This window comes from Dipodomys ordii, unplaced genomic scaffold (genome assembly GCF_000151885.1).
Source record: "Dipodomys ordii isolate 6190 unplaced genomic scaffold, Dord_2.0 Scaffold1, whole genome shotgun sequence".
NCBI classification, from domain to species: domain Eukaryota; kingdom Metazoa; phylum Chordata; class Mammalia; order Rodentia; family Heteromyidae; genus Dipodomys; species Dipodomys ordii.
The window spans coordinates 66,010,000-66,037,236 of record NW_012267217.1 but is presented as its reverse complement, the minus strand read 5'-3'; the positions used below and the strand labels follow the sequence as shown (position 1 = coordinate 66,037,236).

The following is a 27,237-nucleotide window of genomic DNA, read 5'->3' as shown; positions in this document are numbered from 1 at the left end:
CAAAGTATTTTATTAACTATTAAAGAATCACTTAATGATGAACAGTTTTGGACAAAAAGCAAAGTTTAAGATCATCAGCATTTAATGACATTTAGGGAGTGCTTAAAACCAAAGAGGGGAAATCCTTCAGAATTACTTAAAAATTAATTTGTTCATAAAAAGTTCATCTTTACAGAGTGACAATGTGATTGTTAAAAGAAAAAATGGCAACCTATAATAAAATGGCACTAAACTTTTTTGGAGGGAAATAAGATGGTCTTTTCCATGGACTTGGAAAATAATGGACTTGGACTTGAACATGGGATTAGAGAGTTAAGGGGGAAATCTTCAGGACCCTCGTTAGAGTTGACATCAAAAGTACAGTCCATAAAAGGAAAACTAGACAAATTGGATCTCATCACGTTTAAAAATTCACTTCGTAAATGACCCCAAGAAGAGGATAAAAAGGCAGGACTGGGAGGGAAAACACTTGCCAGCTACCTATCTGACAAGGACTAATACCTAGAATTCAGAAAGAGTTCCCACATTGCCACAGGAAAACAAATAAGAGTAATAACTCTCATTGTCTCCCTGGCTTCAGTCAAAACTCTTGAGGATGGCAGACCCTGCCAGAGGACTTTAATGAGGGAGGTGGCTGGTGTGGGAAGGAATGTGCCTGTATCCTGCAGCGGCCTCTGTGTCCAGAAAAGCCAGGTTGTATGGGTCCCCTCACCTCAGCTTGAGACATAAAAAGAGCAGAGCAGCGCCCCATGCAGCCGTTCCTCTGTCTTCTTGTTATTATGAAGCCATGCAGAATCATCAGTAGACCATCAGAATTCTTGTAAATGATTTGGACCTGCACACAACGCATCATCATGAGAATGCTGCAATCTTCTCTGAATTCTCTCCATCTACCCCGAGAACGGAGAACTAAGAACGTAACGGAGACATAATCAGGAGATCTCAAAGGAGAGAGAGGCCACTGGGGCCGAATGCCGCCAGCAGTGGACGGGAGTGCGTGGGAGAGGCGTGGGTGGAGAGCCCACGGGTCACCGGCCCCCTGGACGCTTCCTCCCCTCAGAGTGGCGGTGAGCAGTGGGGAGGCCAGAGGCAGGGGAAGCAGCAGGACTGAAGCCCGAGAAGGGATAGCCGTGGAGGGGCCTTTGGCGTCGGCCCCAGAGTGGGAAGGGCAAAGCACCGGTGCCAATGGTGAGGGAAAGCCGCAATGGCCGAGCGGAGGGAGAGGGGCAGAGCCCGGAGGAAACCTGCTTTACCCGAACAGCCTCCGTTGCCTCTTTTAATAGAGATAACAGACAGCAAGGAGTGGAGTGTTACAGTGAATCGGTCCAGCCCTGCCCAGCTGGGGAGGAGCCGGGCACTGGGTGAGGTAGACAGAGGCTGGCAGCGGGTGAGGGCAAGGGGCACGGGCCTGCTCTGCACCCACAGGCGGCTGCCCGTCAGCTTCCTGCCCGCAAGCTGGTGCTCTCGGGCTCCAGGGCCAGACTCAGACCCAGGCAGCAGGTCTCACCGGCCTGACTTCCCAGCACGAGAATGTCTGCAAAGAGGATTGAGATTGCCTTCCGTGAGAACGAAGAAGCACCAAGACAAAGATGTCCGCGGTGCTTGGTTGGCCTAAGGATTCATTGTGCCTGAGCCGCTGCCCCTCCTCATCCCTCATCGTCCTATCCAGTGACAGGTGATGCGGTATTCCTCACTCCAGCAGTGCGTGTTTCATGTCGAGGGAAATGGCGGGGGGGGCGGGGGTGTTATTATGAAGCACTGTGTGGCTGAGAAGTCCCAGGCCCTGTCACCCGCTAGCTGGAGCCCACGGAGAGCAGCGCAGCCCATAGGCCTGAGGGCCCACGGCTGATGGTGCAGCTTCCAGGCCACAAGGGAAGGCCTGCGCACAGGAGCTTTGAGCTCAGAGGACGGTGTCCCAGCTGAGGCAGCCAGGCACCTCCAGATCCGGTCCACCTTCCCCCACCTTCGGGCTTCCAAGGATCTGCTGCTCCCATCTGCCCTGGGGAAAGCCACACAGCATCCTCACCCGCTGAGCTAAACCCGGCTCCTCACAGAGGCACTCAGAACAGTGCTTCACCAGAGAGCCGGCCAAAGCGACAAGTAACACTAGCTACCACGGTGTTCCATTACCATGAAGAGAAATAAACACTGGCCATGCGGTGAATATCTCTAATCCCAGACATCCCAGGAACAGATAGGAGGATCACAGTCCAAGGCTGGTCCAGAGAAAAGTGCAAGACCTTATGTGAAAAACAAACAAACAAAAGGCTGGAGGCATGGCTCAAATGGTAAAGCACTTACCTACCAAGCTCTGAGTTCAATCTCCAGTAGAGAAGGGTAGAAACTCATCTCTCAGAATTAACCATCATTACATGTTAATGTTACCTTCCAGAAAGTTCTTTATGAACATATACGATATGAAATGTTGGAACAGATGTACTTAGGACATAGCACTCCAGTGTTGGAGTTGGGACATGGGAGAGGCTGGAAGGAAGAGGGTTAATTTGCCCGCTGGCAGTGAGGTGGTGGTAGACGGCTAAGTGCTCTTGGCTTTGCACAGGGCAGAGGCCTCTCCCCAGCAGGGGTACAGGGGTGGGGGCAGCTGTTGGAACAGCAGCCACACCGGACTGCAGAGCTTGGGGGAGACCAGGTTTTGGGGTTTGTGGAAGAGAATCAGCCACCAGTGCTGATGGCCCATGAGAGGAATTCAGTTCATTCCTCACCAACACAACAATAGTCAGGAGGCTCCTTCTGACAAACATCAAACGCACTATCATGAAAGCAAACCGAAACAGATGTATTTAGGGCATGGCAAGACCTTCTGAGTGGCACTGTCGGCTCTCAGTGCCGTTCTTCCTACGTGAGGGAGAGAGCTGCCCGCCGAAGCCCTGACCGGCGTGGAACGTGGAATCTTGAGCACAGATGGACATGTGTGAGCAGCACAGCAAAGTGATAACACGAAACGCAAACTCCAAAAGCTAGGAGACACTTCATCTCTTGCAAGTTGAATTGCACACGCCATCCATCATTTTAGTGTGGTTTTTATTTTAAAACATGGTCCCTCACTGGGATTTCCACTTCCAGAGCTACACAAAGGCCTGATGACTTCACACAGTTAGGTGGGAAATACTCAGCCCTGCCAAGCAACAGGTAGCGCTCCTCTACCTCAGGACACAGACGCTGGGGGCAGAGCAGCACACAAGCCGCTGAGAGATCACTTTGACATTTGAACTTGTGTGCTGACGGATAGATGCCAAAAGGCATAGCTTTGTTGAGTAACTGATTGGGGGCCACATCCAGCAGCAACACAGCCAGGCACGGTGGCTGAAGCCCATCATCCTAACTACATGGGGGCAGAAACCAGGGGCCATGGTCTGAGGACAGCCTGGACAAAATCTTCCCAAGACACCATCTAGACCAATGACTGGGCAGGGTAGTACACACCTACCACCCCAGCAAAGCAGAGAAGCACAAATGGAAGGACCAGAGCCCAGGCTGGTGCGGACAAGAAGCGAGACCCATCTCAAAACAGCCAACACAGAAAGGACTGGCAGTTTCTCAAGTGGTGGAGTGCCTGCCTGGCAAGTGTAAGACACTGAGTTCAAACCTAGGAAGGGAGGGAGAGAGAAAGAAGGGAAGGGCAGGCAGGATGGGAAGGGAGGGGAGGGGAGGGAGGGGCAAGAAGAGGAGGGGAACCTCTGCTTCCTGCCTGTCCTTACACTGGCATTGGCCAGCGTTTGGGGAGGGGCGGGCTGTGGATCCGTCCTCAGCATCCCACCCTGCATCACTCCATACTCCACACTGGCTCAGAAAAGGAAATGACAAGACACCCGGTGTACAGCACATACCCGAGCTGCAGAAGAACATTCATACTAACAATGGCTCTTTCAATAAACCCATTTTATAAATGCAAGCTGAAAAAATAGTCAAGAGGCTGCCAGCCTCTCTGTTCTGAGAGCAGGTCTCAGAACCCCTGGCCACCCCGACATCCTGAAGGGATCCCCATGGCCCATGTTGGGCGCCTCGGCACTGAGAGCCGGCCGGCCACATCATCCCACGCCACCGAATGAATATGTGAGATGTGCCAGAGCGGCCAGGCCGGGAGGATGGGAGGCATGGAAATGTCTCCATGTGCCAAGAAAGGCAGGTGCTGCTGGGCCGTGTGGCGGAGTCAGGGAAGACAGAAGCCCCAGGGGCCTGGGCTGTGAGGGGGAGTCGGCACCGGAGAACCTGCCTGTATCCCTCCTTCATTATCTGCTCAGCCAGGAAGTCTGGACCGCAGTGGAGAAGACGAGATGGAGACGGGAATGCCGACCGGCGCCCAGGAGCATAAAGGCCATCAGGAGCAGTGTAACTGACGTGGGGTGCTATGGGCTGAATGTTTGCATCCCCCCCCCAACATGTCAGAAACCTAACCCCACCCCTCCGGGGGTGGTGAGGTCATAGGGGAAGAGCCCTTCCCCACTCTGAGGATCCTGCCCCAGGCTCCACCCATGAAGCAGAGAGCCAGCCCTGTCTACACACGGGATCTGTACAACAGAACTAAAGGAAGGGATCCATCCAGGCAATTGTACATGCTTCATCCCAGTGTGAGCTGCACTTGGGAGGAAACGCAGGGGCTTGCCCTGGCGGGTTCTCCTCCAGTTCCCGCATCCGGTGGGACCGCTGAGCACGTTGTTGCCACAGGAAAGGCTGCGGCATGCTGTGGGAGCGTCCAGCCTTTACTGCTTACTCCACAGGGTCAGGATTCACTGGTCCTCAAACTGGACTTGCCATGTTCCACCCCCTGGACATTAACTCTAGACATGAAGTTATACCACCGAACCCCTTACGTGCCAGTCTGTGATGCAGCCAGGACGCTGTGCAAGTTCTGTGTAGAACAGCAACACCCAGACGATGATCAGGCCGGGGCGTTTGACTCAGGGAGCCATGGAGAGGCCCGAGCAGGCCTGCAGCTCCCCAGAGCCCGGCTCGCTGCAGAAAACACTAGAGTCAAGTGTGAGTTTGTGTCAGCGAGCATCAGCTTGCTATGACGGTGGGCCCCAGGCCCTGGAGGGCCGGGGGCTTGCCCAGGATGCCATCCGTCCAGCCTAAAGCTAAGACAGGGGTGGTACAAGGCTTCTCAGCAGGTGGTATACCTGCTGGAATGACCTAGAAGCTCCCAGATGAGCCTCTTCAGCTGACAGTTGTGTCCAAAGAGCAGAATGCAAACATGAGCAGTGAGAGGTGCCAGGAAATGGTGTGACATGGTGGGGAATGACCCTCATACTTAATGGCGATCTATTGACCAAAGATTGGTTCCCTGGTGCCAAAGCTGGGAACAGAACTGAGAACATACAACTCTTTGAACCAGCATGTTATTTGTCTTTTGGTGGTTTGTTGTTGTTGTTGTTGTTATCTGCAGTCCTGGGGCTTGAAGTCAGGGTGTGGGTGCTGTCCCTGAGCCTCTTTGTGTTTGAGGCTGATGCTGGACCACTTGAGCCACAGCATCACGTCTGGCTTTTTCTGAATGGTTTATTGGAGATAAGAGTCTCACAGACTCTGCCCACTGCGCCTCATCTACATGGATGTGTATGAGGTGCGTCGCTCCCTGTCCCATACACCAAGCAGCTACCTTAGCCTCTCTCACCACTGCTGCCCTTCCCCGCCTCTCACTCCTTCCCGCACAGCCCCCTGTGCCTGGAAGGCCAGAAGACCTGGACTCACACAGCTGAGCGCTCCTGCAGAGCCTTGCTGCCGGCCTCCCGGGCCCTGGCTGAGACTCAGCCCAGCCCTCAGGGCTCTCCTGTGATCACCCTCCAGTTCCCACCAGGCCGCGGGGTGTGGAGAGCAGGGATGCCCTCAGCTCTGGCACCTCTGCTTGGGGGAGAGAGGCACCTAGCACACATTCATTGAGCAAAAGAGGAATACAGATGTTCATGTTTGACCATGGATGAGTAAGGGGATAGATTCGTCTTTGTGAAGGGACGGTATTAACACACAGGAAGCTCATACACCATGGAAAAGCTGAGCTGTAAGAATGCTATGCTGACACGGGCGAAGCCTGCACAGACCCGGGGGCCACAGCCAGGAGCCACAGCCTGGGCCTCCTCGGGGCCTGGACTCTGACGTGTGGGGAAGGAGCCTCGAGAGGGAGGAGCGCCCAGTCAGGCATCTTTGTGCAGCTTCCGGAAAGTACATCCTGAGGTCAGAGCTAAGGCTAAGCCCCTGCTGTAGACAGAGAATCCAAACTCATCAGAAAGCGCTAGATAGCACAGCCTGACTGCCCTGAATCGGACAGTCCGGCAGCAAGGGCCTGAGCCAAGGGGCCAGGAAGGGAGGCTGAGGAAAGATCCCAGACAGTGTGGAAGGTAAAGCAGGTGCCTTTGATGGCTGCTTGGCTGTGGGGAGCAAGGAAATAGAGAGACTCGCGACAGACACTGCACACACCCTAGGGTGTGCAGCCCAAGGGGACGGGGCCACTGCACCCCAGAGCCCAGGGGAGACTTGTCAGATGCCCAGGGCCCAGGAACTCTGCATCAGCCCAGCGGAGAGCTGCTCGCATTCCCGTGCTGTCCGGTGCTCTGCCGGGGGGTGCAGGGCTCTGGAGGGTCCTCGGGGAGCAGAGTGAACACTAGTTCTTCTGACCTTCTTAAGTATGACCATCACCCTGACCTTGGGCTGCGGACACCATTGATAGGATGTGAACTTGATTGCCTGGAGCGTATCCGTTCACAAGGCCGCTGTGGTTAGCAGTAGACGGGGCCCAGCCTCGCACAGCCCCTTGGTGTGTTTCTGGAGCTTGCAGCAGAGCTGTCCACTGTGCAGGTGTCAGGGGGACTTCAGTCTCCTGTCTCCGCGCACAGAGCCAGCAGCAGGAGCCACAAAGGAGGTGGTCGGGCTCTCCACACTGAGGCTCTGCATGCTGCTCCAGGAAGAACGCCAGGCTCCCAGCAATAGGCTGCGGCCTTAAGGCTGGCTTCCAGGCCCAGCCAGGGCACAGATGAGCAAGAGGAAGGAGCAGCACAGGTCGTTGTGAAGCCCGGGACGCCTCTGATCACAGCTGAGCACCGACTGAGGAGCAGCGCACAGCCAGAGTATGGAGGGCGGTAGAGGACACAGTTGGGGCTCAGGCTGGAAGCAGCTTTCAGCAAGGCAGGAGACAATCATCAAAACATTGGGCCAAATTATTTACCATAGCTCAGATATGGAACCAACCCAGATGCCCCTCAGTAGATGAATGGGTCAAGAAAATGTGATATAGATAGATAGATAGATAGATAGATAGATAGATAGATAGATAGATAGATAGATAGATAGATAGATATAGATAGATAGATGTTAGGAAATGGAAAGTCTTGGAAAAAATATTAAGTGAAGTAAGCCAGGCCCAAAGAAACATAGGTCCCATGGTTTCCCTTATTTGCAACAACTAGTATATGTCTGGGACAAGCAGAAAAGATCAAAAGCTATGTACATATGACCAGATAAGAGGATGTTAAGCAAAATGAACCCCAAGATAGGGACACAATTGGTTTTTACTTTCTTGCTATTGTTCCTAACGTATTTATAATGTACCATGTGATTTTTTTTTGTTTTTTTGTATGTTCCTCCCCCACGGTATAACCCCTGTTTTCACTGTATTTGATGTTGGTGTCCTGCATCTTGTATATACACTTCTCTAGCTTGGGGAGGGGAAGGGAAAAAACAAAATGTTTAAATCGGGATACAGGTTGACCCACTGAAACAATGAGATATACAAGACACTATGTTGAAAAACAAACTTTACAATTTAAGTGGGAGAGGAGTGTAGTTGTGGAGGTGGGAGGGAAGGGATGGTAGGGGAAAAACAAAAGAGGAGGTAACAATGCTTGATAGGAAATGTAGTCATCACCTTTCTCATGTAACTGTAGCCCCTCTGTACAGTTTTTTTAACAATAAAAAAACGTATTTTAAAAAAAACAAGACATTAGACCAAACTGGGGTCTGTGTATTGGGGGGGAGCCGCAGTAGAGAGGTGTCCAGGGCTGTCTCGACTCAGACGTCTAGCAGGTAGCTGCCCTGGTGGATGGTATGGTATGGGGCCTTTATGTCCTGCAGTTCTAGGACTGAGCCTGGTGGCACGTATCTGTAATCCCCGCAACTCATAATCTGAAACTACCCTGTCTGCAAAGCAGCCCCTCTAAAGAGCCTGGCGTGCAACAAAAAATCGTCGAATGCTTGCCTGGCAAGTCTTCATCCCCAGAGCTACCCAAAAACAACGAAAGTCCTGGCAGCTGCAGTGTGTGCGCTTTTGCTGTCCAGTCTTGACAGATAAACTACGCCTGCGTTTAACAAAAATATTATTCTGCTCTGAACAGGAAGAAGAAGAAGAGTGGAAAATGTCACCGAGTGTTTTCCTTCATTCCATGGAGGAAGGAAATAACTTATACAAAGGTCAGTTCGAGAGAATATCCATGGTAGCCAAGGCGTCGCCGTGTCCCTGTCCCGTGATCCCCCGACCCACACCTCAGTGCGGGTCACCGCAGGCTGCAAGGTACAATTCCAGCCATGACTTTCTGTCCTCCTCTGCTTCTCCCAGAGACTTGGGGGCACACCCAGGAGGAGAACTTGTTCAGAATGCCCATCTCATTTTCTGAATCCCAAAGACCTCAGTTCCCCATTCTCTTGCTTAGCAGCAAGAGGAAAGGCATTTTCTAGATTATTTACATTAAGAAAATCAATACCATATGTATAGAAAATGTCTTAATCTTGTTAGACTAAGTTGTTTGCCTGGGTTCTGACACACAATCCTCACGTCAGTTGTTCAACATCATTTGTATAGGCATAATCGAGCCAGATCTGTGAGTCTATGAGCCGATTTTCCAGATATTTCCATTACAATTTGCTAGAGCTTTTATTCATTTCCTTTAGCACTGCCCCACTCTTGGGATAGATTCCAGCACCAAATGATCTGCCAATATCATCAACCTGCTCCTAGTGCTCTTGTGGAAATTCTTGTAAAATGCAATCATGGCAAGCAGGAGAAAATGTCCAAACAGGGGTCCATCAGGACCTCTTTCCCAACTCTGGTCTAATCTGCCCTGAGTTCCAGCCTCAGTAACAGCACACGCACGCACACACACATATCACACACCCCTCTGACACTGTTAATGAGCAGACCATAGTCTATACATGAATTTCACAGTACATGAAGAAGGGTCTCATGCTGCCTGGGATGCTGAATTAAAGCCCAGAGGCTACTGTGACCTCAGTGGGGCTGACACCTGCTGTCCTTGGCACAAAGAGGGATCAGCTAACATTTACTAAGCGCCTGAGAGGCCGACTTTATTCATTCCTCACAAGAGCCAGGAAAGGAGCCAGGGCCCTCCCCATCGGGGAGGGGGGCCCTATGGGAGGCCCGCAGCTCTGAGCTGCACCAGCCTGCTGCTGCACAGTGGTGCAGGGCACTCGCTGGCAGCCTCCCGCACGTGTGGAATCACTCAGCAGCCTCCTCCCAAGCGCAGTGCCAGCTGGGCTCCGCAGGCGCGATGCAGGGATGGTGCGCTGTGGCAGTGACAGTGGGGAGAGGGCGTGAAACTGGGCGGTCATGGGAGTCAGGAGGACAACAAGATGGCCGGGGAGTAGCGATGGGTGCATGGGCACTCCGGTGGGACGTGGCTTGGATGGGGAACAAGAACTGAAAGCGGCCATCCCAGAAGACCACACCGACACAGTCACGCTCAGAAGGAGGTCTATAAGAAGCTGTATCAGAGGGGCTGACGTGGCCCTCTCCCCCATGGGAGAGGGAACAAAATGGCCCCTGTCCCCATCTAGGGGCATCCTTGCAACAGCAGGGCTGGAGATGAAACTGGCCAGAGCCCCGGGAAAGTTCTTTGTGAAGGGCAGGGTGGAGTTCAGGTTTGGGTGGAGGGCGTGCAGCTGGTGCAGCTGGGGGCAGGAAGTGAGGTGGGGAGGGGCTAAGGACCTGGGGTGAAGGGAATGCTAACATTCCCCAATTTGTTGTCATCCGGGGCATGGACGGCGGTCATTGCTTATGGAGCTACTTCCTGCTGTAAAGGGACAAAGTAGTGATGGGTCCCTGATTTGTCATTCGACTGGTACCATCCAAGAAGTATTTGCTTGACAGCTGGGTAAAGGTCTCATTTTAGTTACCTAAAATGGAAGGCACAATTAGTAAAAGGCAAAACATTGCTGCTAACAGACCCAAGAGAGACATAAGCCAGGGAGTGGTTGATCTCCAGAAGGGGCTAACAAAGACCTGGGATTGCCTTCTCTGTGTTGGAGACCGACTGCATGGTACCTGAATCCCTGTTATCTTGGACAGGGAAGCAAGACTTTTCCAGCTTTATCTGAGATCACAGGAGCCTGGGGAGGAGGTAGCAGAAATAGTTAAAGGTACCAGAGCTTACAGGCATTGTGGTCTCTTCTGGACGCTTCCTGCTGGCTTGTGGGGGTCGAGGAGTCACTGGGGCTGGGGTCTTTAGGATCCAGGTCTGCACGGGGCAGAGCAGGGCAGTGTAAGCGAAGCCTCCGGCTGCCTGTCGTAATAGGATGGCCCTGACTTGACCCCAGGTGGTGTCCTGAGTGAGGACTACTATCCTGTTAAAGAGAACCTTCTGAAAAGGTGAGATCAGTCAGAGGCTGACAAGGCGGCGGCGGGACCAAGGAACCTGACCGAGGCTCCTTAACACACACCTGGACACAAGCCAGAAAAGTTCCATTTGGAGCAGAAACCCAGTGGTGGCCCATTACAGGGAAGGAGGAATTTCCACATGACTAGGGGCAGGAAGGGGGGATATCTAAGGTTGGGGGCCACTGGGTAGGGGAGAGCACAGGGGACTGTTGGGAATAACCAGTCAGAGATTAGAGCTAGATTGGAGTGGTTAGGGGCCTTACAGGAGGGCTTGGCAGATGTCTAGATTACAGACTATGTATGCAAGACCCGGGAAGCTGCCAAGGCTAACTGTCCTGAGTCTAAGAGTTAAGTGCAAATAGTAGGTAACAAAGGCAAGAATGTAAGTTCCTATCCAATCAGAGGGTAGACAGGTATGGCCATTAGATGGGCAAGCTTATTAACTTTCTCTTGATCTCCAGGCTCTCATCAGTTTCTGTAAAATGACCCCATTTAGGATAGGACTCACCTCCTCTTACCCCTCTCCACAGTTCCTCGTGGTCAGGACCGCCTCGTCCCGGGGGGCTTGGTGCTCCTTGCTGGAATGGCTTGTCCCAGTTGGCATTCACAGGGTTTGAACTCAAGGCCTGGGAAACTGTCCCTGAGCACTTCTGCTAGAGGCTGGCACTCTACCCTTTGAGTCAGTGCCACCTCCAGCATTTGGCTGGTTAATTAGAACTGAGTCTCTTGAGATATGCTCCCAGCCTGGCCCTTTGCTGGTTAGTTGGGAGATAGAATCGGGGATTTTTCTGCCCAGCCTGGCCCACTACCAGGGAGGGGGTTGCACTCCACCTCCAAGAGTTTTTAGAAATTTACCATGTTGCCAAGATGGTGCCTGTTAAGTCCAATTCTCTATTATCCACCATGTGGTCAAGAATTTAAGATTAAGCCAACACCAAGCAGAATTTAACAGGATCTCCATGCTTACACAAACATTGATAACAAAAACAGGAAACCTTTCCTAGGTGGGCATTCATTTCCAGGCCCTATGGAGAGAAGTTGCTTTACCTTGGGAAGCTTGTACCTGTTGAAGTATCCCGTTTTCGGATGCCCCCTCATAGACCACCAGAGACCACGATCAATGCAAACAGCAGAGAGTCGTTTATTGCAAGCTCGAGCTTGGTCCTCTGCACACTCAGCAATCAGTGACGCTAAGAGGCCCCGAGCATAGAATCAGCACAGTTTTTATAGTATTGAACAAACAACTTTAAGGAACTTTTACATAAGAAATTACATGATTGGTTAACATTTAAAGCAAGCTAAGCTGGGAAAATATGATTGGTTGACCTTTACAGAAAAATATCCTTGGTCCATAGCTTGACCAAAAAACAGTTATGAGTCACACCTGGACCAACAGAATGCATGGCATGTCTCGCCCTGGGCTCTGAAGAACCAGTTGGTCAGAAAATTATATGGTTTTCCTTGGAACCGAAACTCTTAGCCCTAGGTCGCTGGGGGGCAACACCACTTGGAGGCTAACACCTGCCTTAAGCAAACGCCATCGATGGCTCCAAGAATTGTGCATGGCTTTCTATCAAATTCCTAGCATTGAGGCTAAAGTGGGCCACGAGTTAAGTCGCAGAACTGAGATGGGGTCTTAAGTAAAATGGAATCGCTTAGGTTTTTCACTGTCCCACCCTGTGTCAACCACACAGAGAAGCAGGCACAGAGTTTAAGCCAGGGCAACCAGCCTGGAGAGGGGGAGAGAGAGAGAGAGAGAGAGAGAGAGAGAGAGAGAGAGAGAGAGAGAGAGAGACAGAGACAGAGAGAGAGAGACAGAGACAGAGGGAGAGAGAGAGACAGAGACAGAGACAGAGGGAGAGAGAGAGACAGAGACAGAGAGAGAGAGAGAGAGAGGGAGAGAGATCCATTTGCTCAAGCCCTCACAGATATGATGGAAGCCTCATAAAATACCAGTGGGCCCAGTGTCCCATGAAGGACAGCTTGGGCTGGTTAGTTGGGAGATAGAGTCAGGGGGATTTTTCTGCCCGGACTGCCTTTGAACTGCAATCCTCCTGTTCCTCCCACCTAAGCCTCCCTGTTAGATCCGCCCCAGAAAAAAATGGCCCCTTCCCCATTGTTCTCCCTTGGTGCACACATGGCCCCCTCCCTAGAAGTCCCTCCCAGCACCCCCTATCCCAGGCAGGGGGGGAGAGGTCCCCCAGACTCCCCGGTCTTCCTAGGGCCACATCTCCTCCCCACCCTCTCCCTATATACCAGTGTCCATCCTAGTTCCACCCCTTTTAACCTCTTTTGTGCCCCCGCCCCCCCCCCGCTCTCCCTGCACCCTCCATCTTGTGCAAGCCGGCAGTATGCTCTCCCCACAGCAAACTCCTTTCTGCCTGAACCATATGGCCGCCTCCCTTCGCTGAACCCTCCATCCCACCCCCACTGTCAGTGTTGGCCCGCCGTTGTCCAGGCCTGGCCTCAGCTGCCACAGGCTGCTCTCTGGCGGTCCTAGGACCCCCTGGCGATGCCTGTACTCTCTAGGACACCCTGTGCGGGGAGGACCCGGGCACTCAGGTGTCCTGCACACCTGCACATGCACACTCAGAATTTGGAAGGCCCGGCTCCCTTCCCTTCTGCTACAACTGTGCTCAGAAGATGAGGCCATAGGAAGGGCAGAGAGTAAAAGACCAGGATGTCAGGAGCTCCATTCTGAAGCTGATACATAGGAAAGAATCACAGGCCAGGTGCCCAGTGGTTCAGGCCTGTAATCCTAGCTACTCAGGAGGCTGAGATCTGAGGATCAAAGTTCAAAGCCAGCCCAGGCAGGAAAGTCCATGAGGCTCTTTATCTCCAAATAACCAACAAAAAGCTGGAAGTAGAGCTGTGGCTCAAGTGGAAGAGGGTCGGCCTTGCGTGAAAAAGCCAAGCAAGAGCACAAGGCCCTGAGTTCAAGCCTGCCTGACACAAAAAGAGAAAGAGGGAACACTGGAGCATTTTGAGCAGCCATGAGAGAAGACCGCAGGACAGAGACCCCTGCGGCCAAGCTGCACCCTTCCGGCCGCCCTGGGGCTTGGTGTCAGGAAGGCCTGCCCAGGGGACCACTGTGGGGAGACAGTGTCCCCTCACCTGAGACCACAGGGGAGTCACACCGTGGAGATGGGAACTGCCACCTTCTGCAGTGGGGTCTGGGACCCCAAAGGGCAAAGCACCCATTTGTCTACCTGCTCTGTGAGTCACGCCTGCTCCCTGGCCGGGTGGGGCAGAGTCACAGCTTGAAGTTGATTATCCTCCCTGTGTTCTTCCGTGGAAGGAAGGAGCAAGCACAGGAGTAGATGGCATGGGGCATGGAACTGGGAGGTAGACACAGTAGGGTAGCGTTTTGATTGTCCTTTATAAAACAACAGCTACAAGCCAGCCGGGCGCTGGCAGCTCATGCCTGTAATCCTAACTACTCAGGAGGCTAAGTTCTGAGGATCGCGGTTTATAGCCAGCCCGGGCAGGAAAGTCCGTGAAACTCTTATCTCCAATAAACCACTAGAAAACCAAAAGTGGCGCTGTGGCTCAAGTGGTAGAGCACTCGCCTTGAGCTGAAGAGCGCAGGGACAGCGCCCAAGCCCAGAGTTCAAGCCCAGACCAAAAAAAAAAAAAAAAAAACCAGCATAGGTGTATTGTTTTGGCAAACCTTGGGGGGGGGGAGTTTGATGTTTTGATGGGAGGCCGGATTTAGGACTTGCTGAACCCCATAAGAAAGCTCTAGAAATAGGATCTAAGGCTAAGGCAGCAGATGGGGTCCCCTAATGGAAGCCGCCCAGGGTCATTTCCCTGGCTGACCGCCCTGGCAGTGAATGTATCAACCACTCATTCCTTAGAAACTCAAGAAATGAATAGCTTCACACCCACAATCCTTTACTTAAAAATCAAAGGTTTTCCTTTACAAATGAAACATTAGCATCTTAATCACTGAGATTAACCCCTTCCCGGCCTCTTTCCCCCCTCCCCCTCCCCCCTCCTGTGAAAGGGCCCCAGCCTGCTTTTCACATTCTTAGGATAAAAGCTCCTCCTGGCTCTCAGGGCCAGGGGCATTAGTTGCCCTCAGAGGGTGGTGGGCAGCTCCCTGCAGCCACAAATGCCCATGAAATTCCTGAAGGGATTGAGAAGTGCCCTGTACGCCTGTGTCATGAGAAAGCGGAGTTCCTGCGCCCAGCTCCGTCCATTGAAACCGCGATGGGAAGGCAGCCCGAGCTGCCCAGCCATGCTGGACTGTACAGCGAGCCACAGCTCCGGCGTGAGAATGGCTTCCTGTAACTGCTTGTTCCCAAATAGTCATGACACAGTTTCTTTTAAGTACTTTGAACTCCTTTCACGACTGAATGCTTTCTTCTTTGCTTGTGGCAATTCTGTCTAGCAAAAAGAAAAGAAAAGGAAAGAAGCCTAGTGGCTTCCTGTAAATCATAAAACTGCTTTGCTTGAAAACTCGTTCATGCCATGGGTAAGGTTGGCTGTGGTGGACTGAGCGCCTCTGCCAGGGAAAGGGTCGCGCACAGTAATGCTGCAAGCACCCACTCCATTGCAGCCCTCTCTCAGTTTCCACGGATAAAGGCTGACTTCTGTCAACGTGACAGCAACCACTTTGCTTAGCCTGACTGTGGAAGTTCTTTTTCCCTTTTCTTTTTCTTGGTCCTTCTGGGATACAGACACATGGATGAATAAAGATGAATCTTGGAATTTTGTTCAGAGCTATGATCCAGAAATGATCAAACAGGAGAAGCGGAAAGAACTAGAGACAGAAATAAGGCTTCAGGTAAAGTTACTTTTGTCTATAGGAGTAAAACAAGCATTTGTGCCAATGTTTGTGCCTACCCAATGTTTACCTTCCACACACTCATATAAAAGAGCCCATTGTGGATGGCTGACATCTATAATCCTCCTGCAAAGGCTGAGACCGGAGGATCACGGTTTGAAGCTAGCTGGGGCAGGAAAGTTCTTGAGACTCTTATCTCCAATTAGCTACTCAGAAAAAGCCAGAAGTGGCATTGTAGCTCAAGTGGTAGAGCACTAACCTTGAGCAAAAGAAGCTCAGGGATAGTGCCCAAACACTGAGTTCAAGCTCCAGAACCAGTGAATGAAAAAGAAAGAGAGAAGCAGGGGGAGGGGGGAGAGAGTCCAAGAGAGAGGGAGAGAGGGAGAAAGGGAGAGAGAGAAGAGAGGGAAGGGAGAGAGGGAGGAAGCGGAAGGGAGAAAGGGTGGAAGGGGAAGGGAGAGGAGGGAGGGAGGGGAATTGGGGGGAAGTGGGGGGAGGGAAGAAGGAGAAGGGAGAGAGGAAGGAAGGGGAAGGGAGGAAGGGAGGGAAAGAGGTTAAAAAGGAAGGAGAGGAGAGGAGGAGAGGCATGCAAAGGTACCTAAAAGTGTTGTTTTGTATTTGTGACCAGGTTGATGAGCTGATGAGACAAGAACTCAAAAACTTAAAACTTGCTGTGAACAGAGAAAAGGAACTTCCAGTCAAACCAAAAAAAGCAAAGAAGGTAAGTCACAAACAACAGTGGATGGAGACATGGAACCGGTGGCAGAGGCTGTAATGCACCTGTTGTCTACCTGCTATGAGAGTCACGCCTGCTCCCTGGCCGGGTGGGGCAGAGTCACAGCTTGACAGTTGATTATCCTCCCTGTGTTCTTCCGTGGAAGGAAGGAGCAAGCACAGGAGTAGATGGCATCGGGCAGTGGAACTGGGAGGTAGACACATAGACACAGGAGGGTAGCGTTTTGATTGTCCTTTATAAAACAACAAGCCGGGCGCTGGCGGCTCATGCCTGTAATCCTAGCTACTCAGGAGACCATAGTTACTTAAATGTGAGACCATAAAGCTTTTAGAAAAAAATAGTAAAATTTTAAGAACTAAAGATTTCTTAGAATTGATACCAGAGCACAATTTAGGAAGGAAGCATTGTGCTAAAAATGAACTATGCAACTTGTGGGTAGAGATAGGAGAGAAAAACTGGGAGAGAGTGAGGAAAGGGGTGACGTGGCCCAAAAAGACATGTACTCATCACCTGACTCACGAAATGGTAACCCCTCTGTACATCACCTTTATGATAATAAGTTAAATTAATAACACATGAGATTTCAGCCAAACTTAGGGAAAGGATTAGAAAGCAAGCTATAGACTAGGAGGGATATGTTTGTAAACTAGTATCCAGGACTGAGGAAGCACTGCCAAAACCTGAGTAGTTAGAATCCATCCGACCGCACCAGGAAGGCCTGAGGAGCAGGAGCAGGTGACAAAGGCCTCATGGGAGGGTGCTCACCCCGGAACGCAGGGACCCACCGTGAGCAAGCACTGCGCAGCCTCCATGACAGCTGAAACACAGGCTGGGGGCAGCGCCCAGGGCTGGACGGGCAGAGCACGGCCCTCAGCCACTCTGCGTGACAGTGGACAGGTTCTCACACACACACACAAAGCCATGCGACTTCCATACCAGCCAGGCACTGGAAACGAAGCCTGGTGCCCACTGTCAGGAGTTCTTAGACTGCTAACACCAGAAGCAGGGCTCAGACGCCCCCAAAATGGGCAGTTCACCCTGCCTCCTGATGACCATGTCCTACAAGACAGATGGACACGTCCTCCTGACTCGGCCTGCCGCCCTCTCGCCCCTCACCAACAGCAGCAATATGCTACAGTGATACTGTCTCAGTCACCCATGGTGCCATCAAAGTTAACCCCCAGTTGGAACTTTCTAGAAACCTGCTTGGGTAACACCTGGACACCAGTAAAGTCCTCAGGCCATAGGTCCCTCACTCTCTCCTTCACGCGGGTGGGTGTGTGTCCCAGAGCTCGCTCTTTCCCAGCCGCCGCCGCCTCCCTGAGATCTGCAAGTCATTCACCTGCCTCTGCTCTTTGGTGTGTGGTGGAGCTGCCTCCCCTGTGTCTCCCTCGACCAACACCCACATCTACCTGTCTGTTTTCAGGGCTTTCCTAGAGGATAGCTGCCTTGGCAGGAACAGACCCAGCACAGGTCAGACAGAGCCTGCCAGTTTCTGCAGCTCCCCTGGGAGAGGTCACCTAGCCCCAGGTCAGACGCTCAGACAGCAGACTCTCTACCAGCATGCAGAAAACTCTAGAACACACACGTTAGTCCCGAGTGCCCCATCAGGGGAAGGCCGGAAGTCCCAGCCAGTCTCCAGAGAGGAGGGTATCTTACGATCAAATCAGAAAACCACAGCTCTGACACTGTCTCTAGCTCTCTTACTCTCCATCTCCCCCCCCATTCCTACACATACAGAGAGAGAGAGAGAGAGAGAGAGAGATTTATAACTGTTTGCTTAATTTAAAAAAAATGGATCCAAAGTGAAAGTAGTGTCAAACTGAGCAACCTGGATGAACTCCTTGAGCATTATTCTCCTGGGGAAAGGCCAGGCCAGAAGGTCACACACCACATGATTATAGCCATAGCAGTCTTGAAAAGATGAAATTAGAGAAATGGATCAGATTCGTGGCTTCAGGAGTGAGGGGTGGGTGTCTTGGAAGGGAAGATGGGACGGACTAGCATGGTCAGGCCACCCCCAGGCCTCATGCTGGTGGAAAGGTTCTGAATTTGACAGGGTCATCGTCTGCGTCTTCACTGTGAGCCTCTAAGACAGCTCTCCTACTACTGGAAAAAACCTGTGAAGGTCCACAGGAGCTCTGTACATTCTTTCTTACAACTGTATGTGAGCCTACTGCTGTCTCCAAAGAAAAAAATATTAATTTTTCTGCCAGGATTAGGCCATGAACTCGGAGCTGCCTCACAATCTAGCTTGGCTTTCTCATCACTCGTAGCTAGCACCCAACCACTTGAGCCACGCCTCTACTTCTGGCTTTTGACTATTAAACTGGAGATAACAATTCCATAGATTTGTCTTCCCTGGGCTTACTTCAAATCTTGATCTCAGATCTCAGCCTCCTCAGTTGTTAGGATTATAGGCACGAGCCACTGGTTTCTGGCGGAAAAAAAATAACTTTAAAAAAGCTGAATCATGGATGAAGCACAGCTGTGCGCAATCATAAGGTGATTCCTGCAGTCATCCTAGTGTATAGAGACACCAGACATAAAAGGTCCTGGGTTATGGTTCTATGTGTAAGCAGAGACAGTGAATTATTATGGTAGATACCTACAGATGGGAAGAGCAGTCAGGAGAGGTGGAGGAGAAAGAAATATTCAGTGTTTGAACAAGATGATGGCTAGATGGTAATATCCAACACTGACCAAGACGAGTGGGAGCTCTTTGCTATTACACACTACACTGCAGCAGACCGGATGAGAGAATGAAGGAGCAGAGGAAGAATGGATGCTTCCGTGAAGGAATGACGAGAGAAGGGAGCGTTAGGAAGGCGCCTGGCGTCTGTTGCGTGTAGAAGACATACGGTTTGCAGAAGGCGTCCTGAGACAGAAGAGCACAGAGAAGGAAAATGCCAACCAGCGTGGAAGGACTCCTTCCACCGCGCTCTGGAATTTTCACTTCTGCCAGTGGACAGTTTAAATAGAACTGCCAAGCGTCAGCACCATTGGGAAGGTCACATTTGGAACACATCCTTCCAGGCCGTCACAGCTCCCTGGGGAGCTGTTAGGACAGTCCCCTGCCCCAATGGCTCCTGATTAGGAACCAGGTGCTAATGGAGAGGTGGTCAGGGATTGCTTTGTGCATTTGTGGTACTAAAACTAAGTCCCTAGAGGAGGAAATTTATAGCGGGTAGAAATTGACCAGTCTGGAGGCTGGGCGGTCCAAGATGGAGGCATTGTCAGATTCGGTGTGCGGTGAGGGCTGCTCTGCTTCGCTGGTGCTCCCTTAAAGTCTTTACGTGCTCCTATGCCCTCTTCACGAGGCGCTAATCCCCAGTCGGGAGATCCCAGGCCTCCCGGGTAATCACCCTCCGGCGGCCCCACTTCCAGACTGCGTCACCTTGGGAGCCATTTGGGAGGAGACACAAGCATTAGCCCACAGCAGGTCCCAAGAACAAGCACAGCTTAATTCCCGGCCTCCGGCCTGTGTCAGAAGACCTGAGGAAAAGGCTCGGAAGTTCTGCAGGCCAGGGCAGCCACAGTGGCCCTGAACGACCGTCGGGGTTCAGTGTGCCACACTAGCCTTCCTGCTCCCCCGCTCCCCCCTAAGCACAGTCTGTAGAGGTGATTTTAGAGCTCATGTGTTTGTTTGCTTTTACTAAATTGTTGGTTATTTCTATTTCAACAAAAGAAAGACAAAGTCAAAAGAGGGAAAAAGGGGAAGAAGGATAAAGACCTGACGGCCGACAGGTAAGGCGTGGCAAACGGGTTTCCTTGTGATGCTCTCCTCTCTGTTGGGCCATTCCCTCCATCCTTAACTGTGGGGGGGGAGGGGGGGGCGGGGAGAGTGGGGGTGATGGGAGGCGGCCAGGGGAAGGTGCTCAGATATCTCTTTCCTACATCAGAAAGAAGCGAGAGGACCAGCCAGAGCAGCCCTGGGTACCGGTCACATCTGAGTCTCTGAGCTTGTGGGTGGGGGAGGAGGTTAAATCTGTGCAGAGATCAGGGACCGGGTTCATTAAAAATAGTTTAGGGAACCGACATCCCAATGAGAGCTCAAATCACAGGCAAAGCAGTGTCCCCAGCCACGTCCCTGGGCACCCCGGCCCTTCCACTTCCTCCTGCGTGTAAAGGGAGTCAGTGCCAAGGACATCTCCAAATGGACATCTCCACTCTGGAGTGTCCGTGGTCCTGCCCCATGCAAATGGAAGACTTCAAAGGCTCACATTTTTGTTTGTTGGTGTTCATTTTATGTTTAAGCTCAAATATCCCTTTAGTGCCGAAACATGGGAAGTAAATGTCTGGGTTTTCAGACATTATCCAGAATATGATTTAAGTCCCTGACGCAAGGGTGCTGCCTCGGGGTGGCCCTTCTCTTTCGAAATGTTTTTCTTCATTGTCAAGGTGGCGTACAGAGGGTTGCAGTTGCATTTCTTGTTGAATCATGCTACCCCTCCCTCGTTTTCTCCCACTTTTCCTCTCCCCGCCCCCAGTTCCCCCAAAGTTGTAAAGTTCATCCCCAGCAAAGTGTCTTGTATGGCTGTTGGGTTGGTTCACCCTTTGTCCTTTGTCTCACCATTTTGTGATTCCCCTGCCCTACTCGAATTCCGATGAAATGCATATACAAGACACAGGGTATCAGAATCCAAAATAGTGACAATAGTAAATAAACCGAAGGGGGAAAAATGAAAGAAAAAAGAAATAACTTCACACATTACATTAAAAAAAATAAAAAACATAAATACCTTCTTATTTTCCTATCTTAGAGTTCATTTTGATTAGCATCATTTTATATGGATATATATATATATGCTGAGCTATTGTGATCCTCTGCTAGGACTATCCTAGACATACACTAATCATTACAAATGAGGAAAACCATGGGGCCTATGTTTCTTTGGATCTTTGGGTTTCTTGGGTCTGGCTTACTTCACTTAATATGATTTTTTCCCAAGTCTTTCCATTTCCTTACAAATGGGGTGATGCCATTCATTCTGATGGAAGCATCAAATTCCACTATGTATCTATACCATTCATCTACTGAGGGGCATCTGGGTTGGTTCCATATCTTAGCTATGGTAAATAATGCTTCAGTGAAAATAGTTGTGCTTATAGTTTCAGTGTGGCCTTGTTTATGATCCTTTGGGCAAATGCCCAGAAGTGGGATTGTTGGGTCACAGAGGAGCTCTGTGTATAGTTTTTTGAGGAACCTCCATCCTGCTTTCCAGAGTGGTTGAACAAGTTTATATTCCCACCAACAGTGCAGTAGGGTCTCCTTTGGCCTTGTCTCTGCCAGTATCTGTTATTTGTTTTCTTGATGGTGGCCATTCTCACTGGGGTGAGGTAGAGTCTCAATGTTGTTTTGATTTTCATTTCTTTTATGGCTAGCAATGTTGAGCATTTCTTCATGTGTCTATTGACCGTTCTTATTTCCTCTCCAGAGAAGTCTCCTTTGAATTCTTTAGCCCACTTATTCATGGGGTGATTGTTTCTTTGAGGATTTTTTATTGGGAGGTTTAATGTTTTGAGCTCTAGGCATATCTTTGATAATGAGACCCTTGTCTGTGTATAGCTAGTGAAGATCTTCTCCTAATCTGTGGACTTTCTATTGATCTTGCTAGCTTTGTTCTTTGCCGTGCAGAAGCTCTGCAGATTAATGCAATCCCATTTACCAAACCTTTCTTTGATTTATGTGTTTAGGAAGTTTTGACCCGTGCCAAGGAGCCCTAGTGTATCCCCTGTCCCTTCCTGTAATATTTTCAGAGTATCTGCTCTTACCTCAAGGTCTTTGATCCACTTGGAATTGATTCTGGTGCAGGATGGTATATAAGGATCTAATTTCAGTTTTCTACACATGTATAGCCAATTCTGCCAGCACCATTTGTTGAAGAGGCCATCTTTCTTTCATCTGATGATTTGGGCTCCTTTATCAAAGATTAGTTGGCTATAGGTCTGTGGGATCATTTTGGGCTCTTCAGTTCTATTCCATTAGTCCTCAGACCAATACCAAGCTGTTTTTATATCTATGGCTTTATAATAAGGTTTGAAATTTGGTATTGATATTCCTCCAGCACTGTTTTTCCTGCTAAGGATTGTTTACTATTTGGGGGGTCTTCTGTTATTCCATATGAATGTTTAGATTGCTTCTTTTGTTTCATTAAAGAATGAAGTTGGGATATTGATAGGTATTACGTTGAATTTGTGGGTAGTTTTTGGCAGTATTGCCATTTTCACGATGTTAATCCTCCCAATCCAGGAGCGTGGGAGGATTTTCCACATTAATTTTCTTTTTCAGGATTTTAAAGTTTTCATCATAGAGGTCCTTCACCTCTTTGGTTAAGTTAATTCCTGGGTATTCTTTTTTGAGGCTGTTACAAATGGAATTGGCGAGTGGTCCTTTCTTGTGATAGGTTTTGCTCACAAATGGACATCGGCTGCCCCTCTGTTCCTGTTCTGGAAGTTTGTTCTTTCCCAGACTTCTGGAAGAGGAAGCCTGCCTTGAGGGCTCCAGGCCCAGACACGGAGGCAGAGCTGGCATGGGCTCAGGGCCCCGGGGCAGTCAGGGGCATGGATCTCAGCTGTACAGAGAAGAGGTTCTTCTAGGATGTCCATGGACTGGGACCACAGGCTCCCACTCAAGTCCCCACTGCTTGGAGAAGGGGTCAACATGCTACGGCTGGTTCTACCTAAAATGGGCCTCGGCACCATTTTGAGACTTGGGCTCCCTCATTCATAGGAAGACAGTTATCTCTCTGTGTATTAGCACCAATGCTCCTGGACAACAGGGGACCCGAGCCCTTCCTTCCCTTCCACAGGGACACACACAGTGCCACAGGTGTGTCTTTGTAGCTCTGAAGTCCACTTCTGTCCTCTGTTCAAGTATTAGTCTCAAAGCAGAGGGCAAAAATAGCAAACCAAGGACTAAACTTCACATCTGCCAATGTAACCCTATCACTACGTTAAAATTATTCCTTCACGGACAAGCACCAACCGCTGGACGCTGGTGTCTGTCTGGCCCAGGCTTCCTGAGAGCTGGGCTACAGCAGCCAAGCTGGGACAGTTCTCTGCCGAGAGGGACAGAGACCAGTGCTGCTTGTTCATTTCAGAAAGAGCTGGATCCATGTTCCCAAACGACGTTCCGGTTTTTTGTAAAGACACCATGTCTCTAGACACGGGCACCCAGGCCCCAGTACCGTAAAGCAGCCTCTGCTTCCCCTGTCCACCTGAAGAACTGCTTTACCATAGTTTAAGTTTCTTTTAAAGTTGGGAATGTTTTATTCCACAACAAAAAAAAAATTCATTTCACTAGGACAAAAATATATATTTGGGGTTGGCTCCTGAAATGTTTTGATTATTTTAGAGAATTATCTTTAAATGTATGTGAATAGGTTGTCTATGCTGTATGTTGTACATTTAGTAAGTATTTGAGCGTAAACAATTCGGTTGGTATTTCCTTGATAGAGGTCAGATGCTGTCATCTCAAATTCCACTATGATTAAATCTTCCTTCATTTTCAGTTGGGGTATACTATGCTAAATATATATGATGGAATAGAATTCCAGAAAACCAAGGACTGCAATGAGTGGATTAACGTTCATCCCTTTAGTATTTGGCTGGAGTCTAACTGACATTCTTGAGACTCTCTCAATCAAATGAGATCATTCAACTATTTCAAGTTAGTTCTCTTTATAATTCATAAGCTAAAGGAAGACAAAGTTAGGAAAGAAGAATCAAGAAAAGCAGGAGGCAAAACATTTGAAAGGAGCACAATGGGTAACATTTGAGCTCCACTCTCTGAATCCCTGAAAACCGAACCCCATTTTTCCCCGGTGGGAATCTCATCTACTCTGCAGATTCCACATCCCCTGTTGCAGGTGGTGTGACTCACGAGCATGCTGGCTCTGTGCCCAAGCTCCCTTTAAGAAGTGGTTTGGGTATGTTAAAACAATACAGAAGAGCATACACACTGCTCATATGCATTGTTCATCAACACTTACACACACAGCTTTAGACATTTTAGCTTTCTTATTAGAATCACCTCCAGCTGGGCAAAATAGCTCAAGCCTGTAATCCTAGCTACTCAGGAGAATGAGATCTGAGAATCATGTTTGATGCCAGCTGGGGCAGAAAAGTTGGTGAGACTCTTCTCCAATTAACCAGGAAAAAAATCCACAGAACTGGAGGTGTGCAAACCAGATGTCCCTCAGTAGATGAATGGATCAAGAAAATGTGATATATATATATATATATATATATATATAAATTCTATGCCTCCATCAGAAAGAATGACATTGCCGTACTTGTTAGGAAATGGAAAGACTTAGAAAAAATTATGTTAAGTGAAGTAAGGCAGGCCCAAAGAAACATAGGTCCCATGGTTTCCCTTATCTGCAATAACTAGTATATGTCTAGGAGGAACAGAAAAGCTCAAAAGCTATGTACATATGACCATATAGGATGATGCTAAGTGAAATGAAGCCCAAGATAGGGACACAAGAGGTTTTATCTTTCTTGCTATTGTTTTTAATGTATTTATAATGTACCATATGATTTTTTTGTTTCTTTTATATGTTCTTCCCCCATAGTACAACCCATTTTCACTGTATTTGATTCTGGTGCCCTGCATCTTGTATACACATTTTTCTGATTTGGGGAGGGGAAGGAAAATAACAAAATGCTGAAACAAGGGTATAGGTTGACCCATTGTAATAATGAGATGTACAAGACACTACGTTGAATATGAACTTTACAACTTTGGAGGTGGGGTAGGAAGGAGTTGGGGAGGTGGGAAGGGAAGGGAAGCTGGGGAAAAACAAAGGAGGAGGTAACAATGCTCGATGGGAAATGTACTCATTACCTTACTCGTATAACTGATGTAACTGTAGCCCCTCTGTACAGCATTTTTTTTTTGGGTCCGGTCGTGGGGCCTGAACTCTGGGCCTGGGCACTGTCCCTCAGCTCTTCAGCTCAAGGCTAGTGCTCTACCACTTGAGCCACAGCGCCACTTCTGGCTTTTTTTTTCTTTTTGCTTATGTGGTGCTGAGGAATCGAACCCAGGGCCTCGAGCATGCAAGGCAAGCACTCTACCACTGAGCCACCTTCCCAGCCCTGTACAGCATTTTTACAGTAAAAATATATGCTAAAAAAGCAAAAAAATCAAATATGTCAAGTGAATATCTTTGGTAAATAATTTAGCCAACTGGTATTTAAAGGTGAATGATTCATAATGATTTCATATGAATGATTTCATAACATTTACTGTTCCTTCCTTCCTTAACATCCAGTCACATGCTAGCTATATCAGGACCTCCAAGAATGAAGGCTTGAATGAGGCTTCAAGCAATTAAGCATTCAAATGAATGCTGATATAAATATATATATATATATATATGTTAGCATTATAATTTCCTGGATTCTTTTTAAAGGGTGGGGTGGAATCAGAAATTATATGAAAATGCATCTGTTTCTAAAAAAAAAAAAAGAATTGGAGGTGTGGCTCAAGTGGTAGAGTGCCAGCTTTGAGGGGGAAAAAGCCATTTGTGAACGTGAGTTCAAGCCCCAGTATACACACACATACACACACAAACACACACACACACACACACAAATTACCTCCAGTATAAGCCTTTGTCCCTTGTCCATAATTCTTTTGAGTCATTATACTATTGAATTAAAAGGAAAAATAAATTTTACCAAGGATTAATAACCTACAGCTTGCAGATGCCAAGTACACAATTATAGGCCAGTTGCGTTACTATGACTGGTAATGTCTAATTCATGTTTGTGCCATGCCACAGACTGGTAGACTCATACATGTTATCAGATTCCCCCAGGTATCATTCTTATTTGTGGAAAACATAGAATATGCTCATGTCAAATGAATGTATAGATTTTTTTAAATCCTAACTCATCCCTCACTTGTGGAAACACTCCCCAAACCTATTTATTTGCATCATGCACACATGCGTTCAGTGGATGTGGGACATGCGAGCTGAGGAGCAGGTGATGTTACGGGCCTGTGCTTCCTCCCCAGGACCATCGAGTCTCTGTACAAGGAGCTGGTGGAAGAAGGCTTGCTGATCCGAGCTCGGAAGGTCAACCTCTCCGATTACATTGGTAACGTACACAGAGAACCGAGCGCGAGTGTGTCACTGACCCCAGGGATTCGGGGTCCAGTAGCCAGAATATACTTCACATATGCCATCATCCAAACCAAAGCCCAGCCCACGGTGACTGCTGATAGATGTGGGTCTGACTGGGTCGAGGAAGCTAAGAGGATGCACATAAAGCAGCTTATAAGGTCTAGTTAGTTCTTTAATAAACTGGACTCCCTTCTCCCCTCTGATTGGTAGAAGCCAGATTTGGTGGCATTGTTTTTTTTTGTTTTGTTTTGTTTTAATAATCTGCTAACAGAATTCCTTGTTCCATTCTTTCTGGCATAACCTGACGAAGAAAAGAGGAATTGTTCATACTTTGCACTGGAAGAAAGGCCCCCTGGAGCAACCCCTGGTCCTCCCACAATGCACACATAGCCTTTTCAGGAGGAACTCCCTCCAGAGAGACCCCTCCCCATCCCCCAGGAGGGCAGAGTGGGTGAGGCCAAGGAGGAGGGGCAGTTGTGATATCAGTCTTCAACTCATGTCTTCCTACATTGTTGTTTTGTGCCAGTCCTGGGGCTAGAACTAAGGGCCTGGGCTCTGTCCCTGAGCTTCTTTTGCTCATGGCCAACGCTACCACTTAAACCACAGCTCTACTTCTGAGATTTTTTTGGTAGTTTAGTGGAGGTAAGAGTCTCACAGACTTTACTACCTAGGCTGGTTTTGAACCATGATCCTCAGATCTCAGCCTCCTGAGTAGCTAGGATTATAGTCATGAACCACTGGCACCCTGCTCCTGTGGTGTGTGTGTGTGTGTGTGTGTGTGTGTGTGTGTGTGTGTGTGTGTGTGTGTGTGTGTGTGTGTGTGTGTATTTCCCCCTTTATGATGACCAGAAAATGCACAATGCACAGCTTAAAATTCTTCACAGTCCAATCTCCCTATGCAGGTAAGAGGTTCATTCTCATGAGAAAACGCTCTCCAGTGAGCCAGGGCCACAACAGG

At 49.4% G+C, this 27,237-nt stretch overlaps 1 protein-coding gene across 1 annotated transcript in view; it reads left to right on the top strand.

Moving 5' to 3' along the window:
• Nucleotides 1–27,237, top strand: part of Iqca1 (IQ motif containing with AAA domain 1) — a 126,168-nt gene that overhangs the window by 53,214 nt on the left and 45,717 nt on the right. The window contains exons 8-12 of the mRNA XM_013023535.1: nucleotides 8,340–8,415; nucleotides 15,298–15,404; nucleotides 16,033–16,125; nucleotides 19,829–19,887; nucleotides 26,171–26,253. Of these exons, the coding sequence (XP_012878989.1) occupies nucleotides 8,340–8,415; nucleotides 15,298–15,404; nucleotides 16,033–16,125; nucleotides 19,829–19,887; nucleotides 26,171–26,253 (418 nt within the window). The remainder of the gene's footprint in view (nucleotides 1–8,339; nucleotides 8,416–15,297; nucleotides 15,405–16,032; nucleotides 16,126–19,828; nucleotides 19,888–26,170; nucleotides 26,254–27,237) is intronic.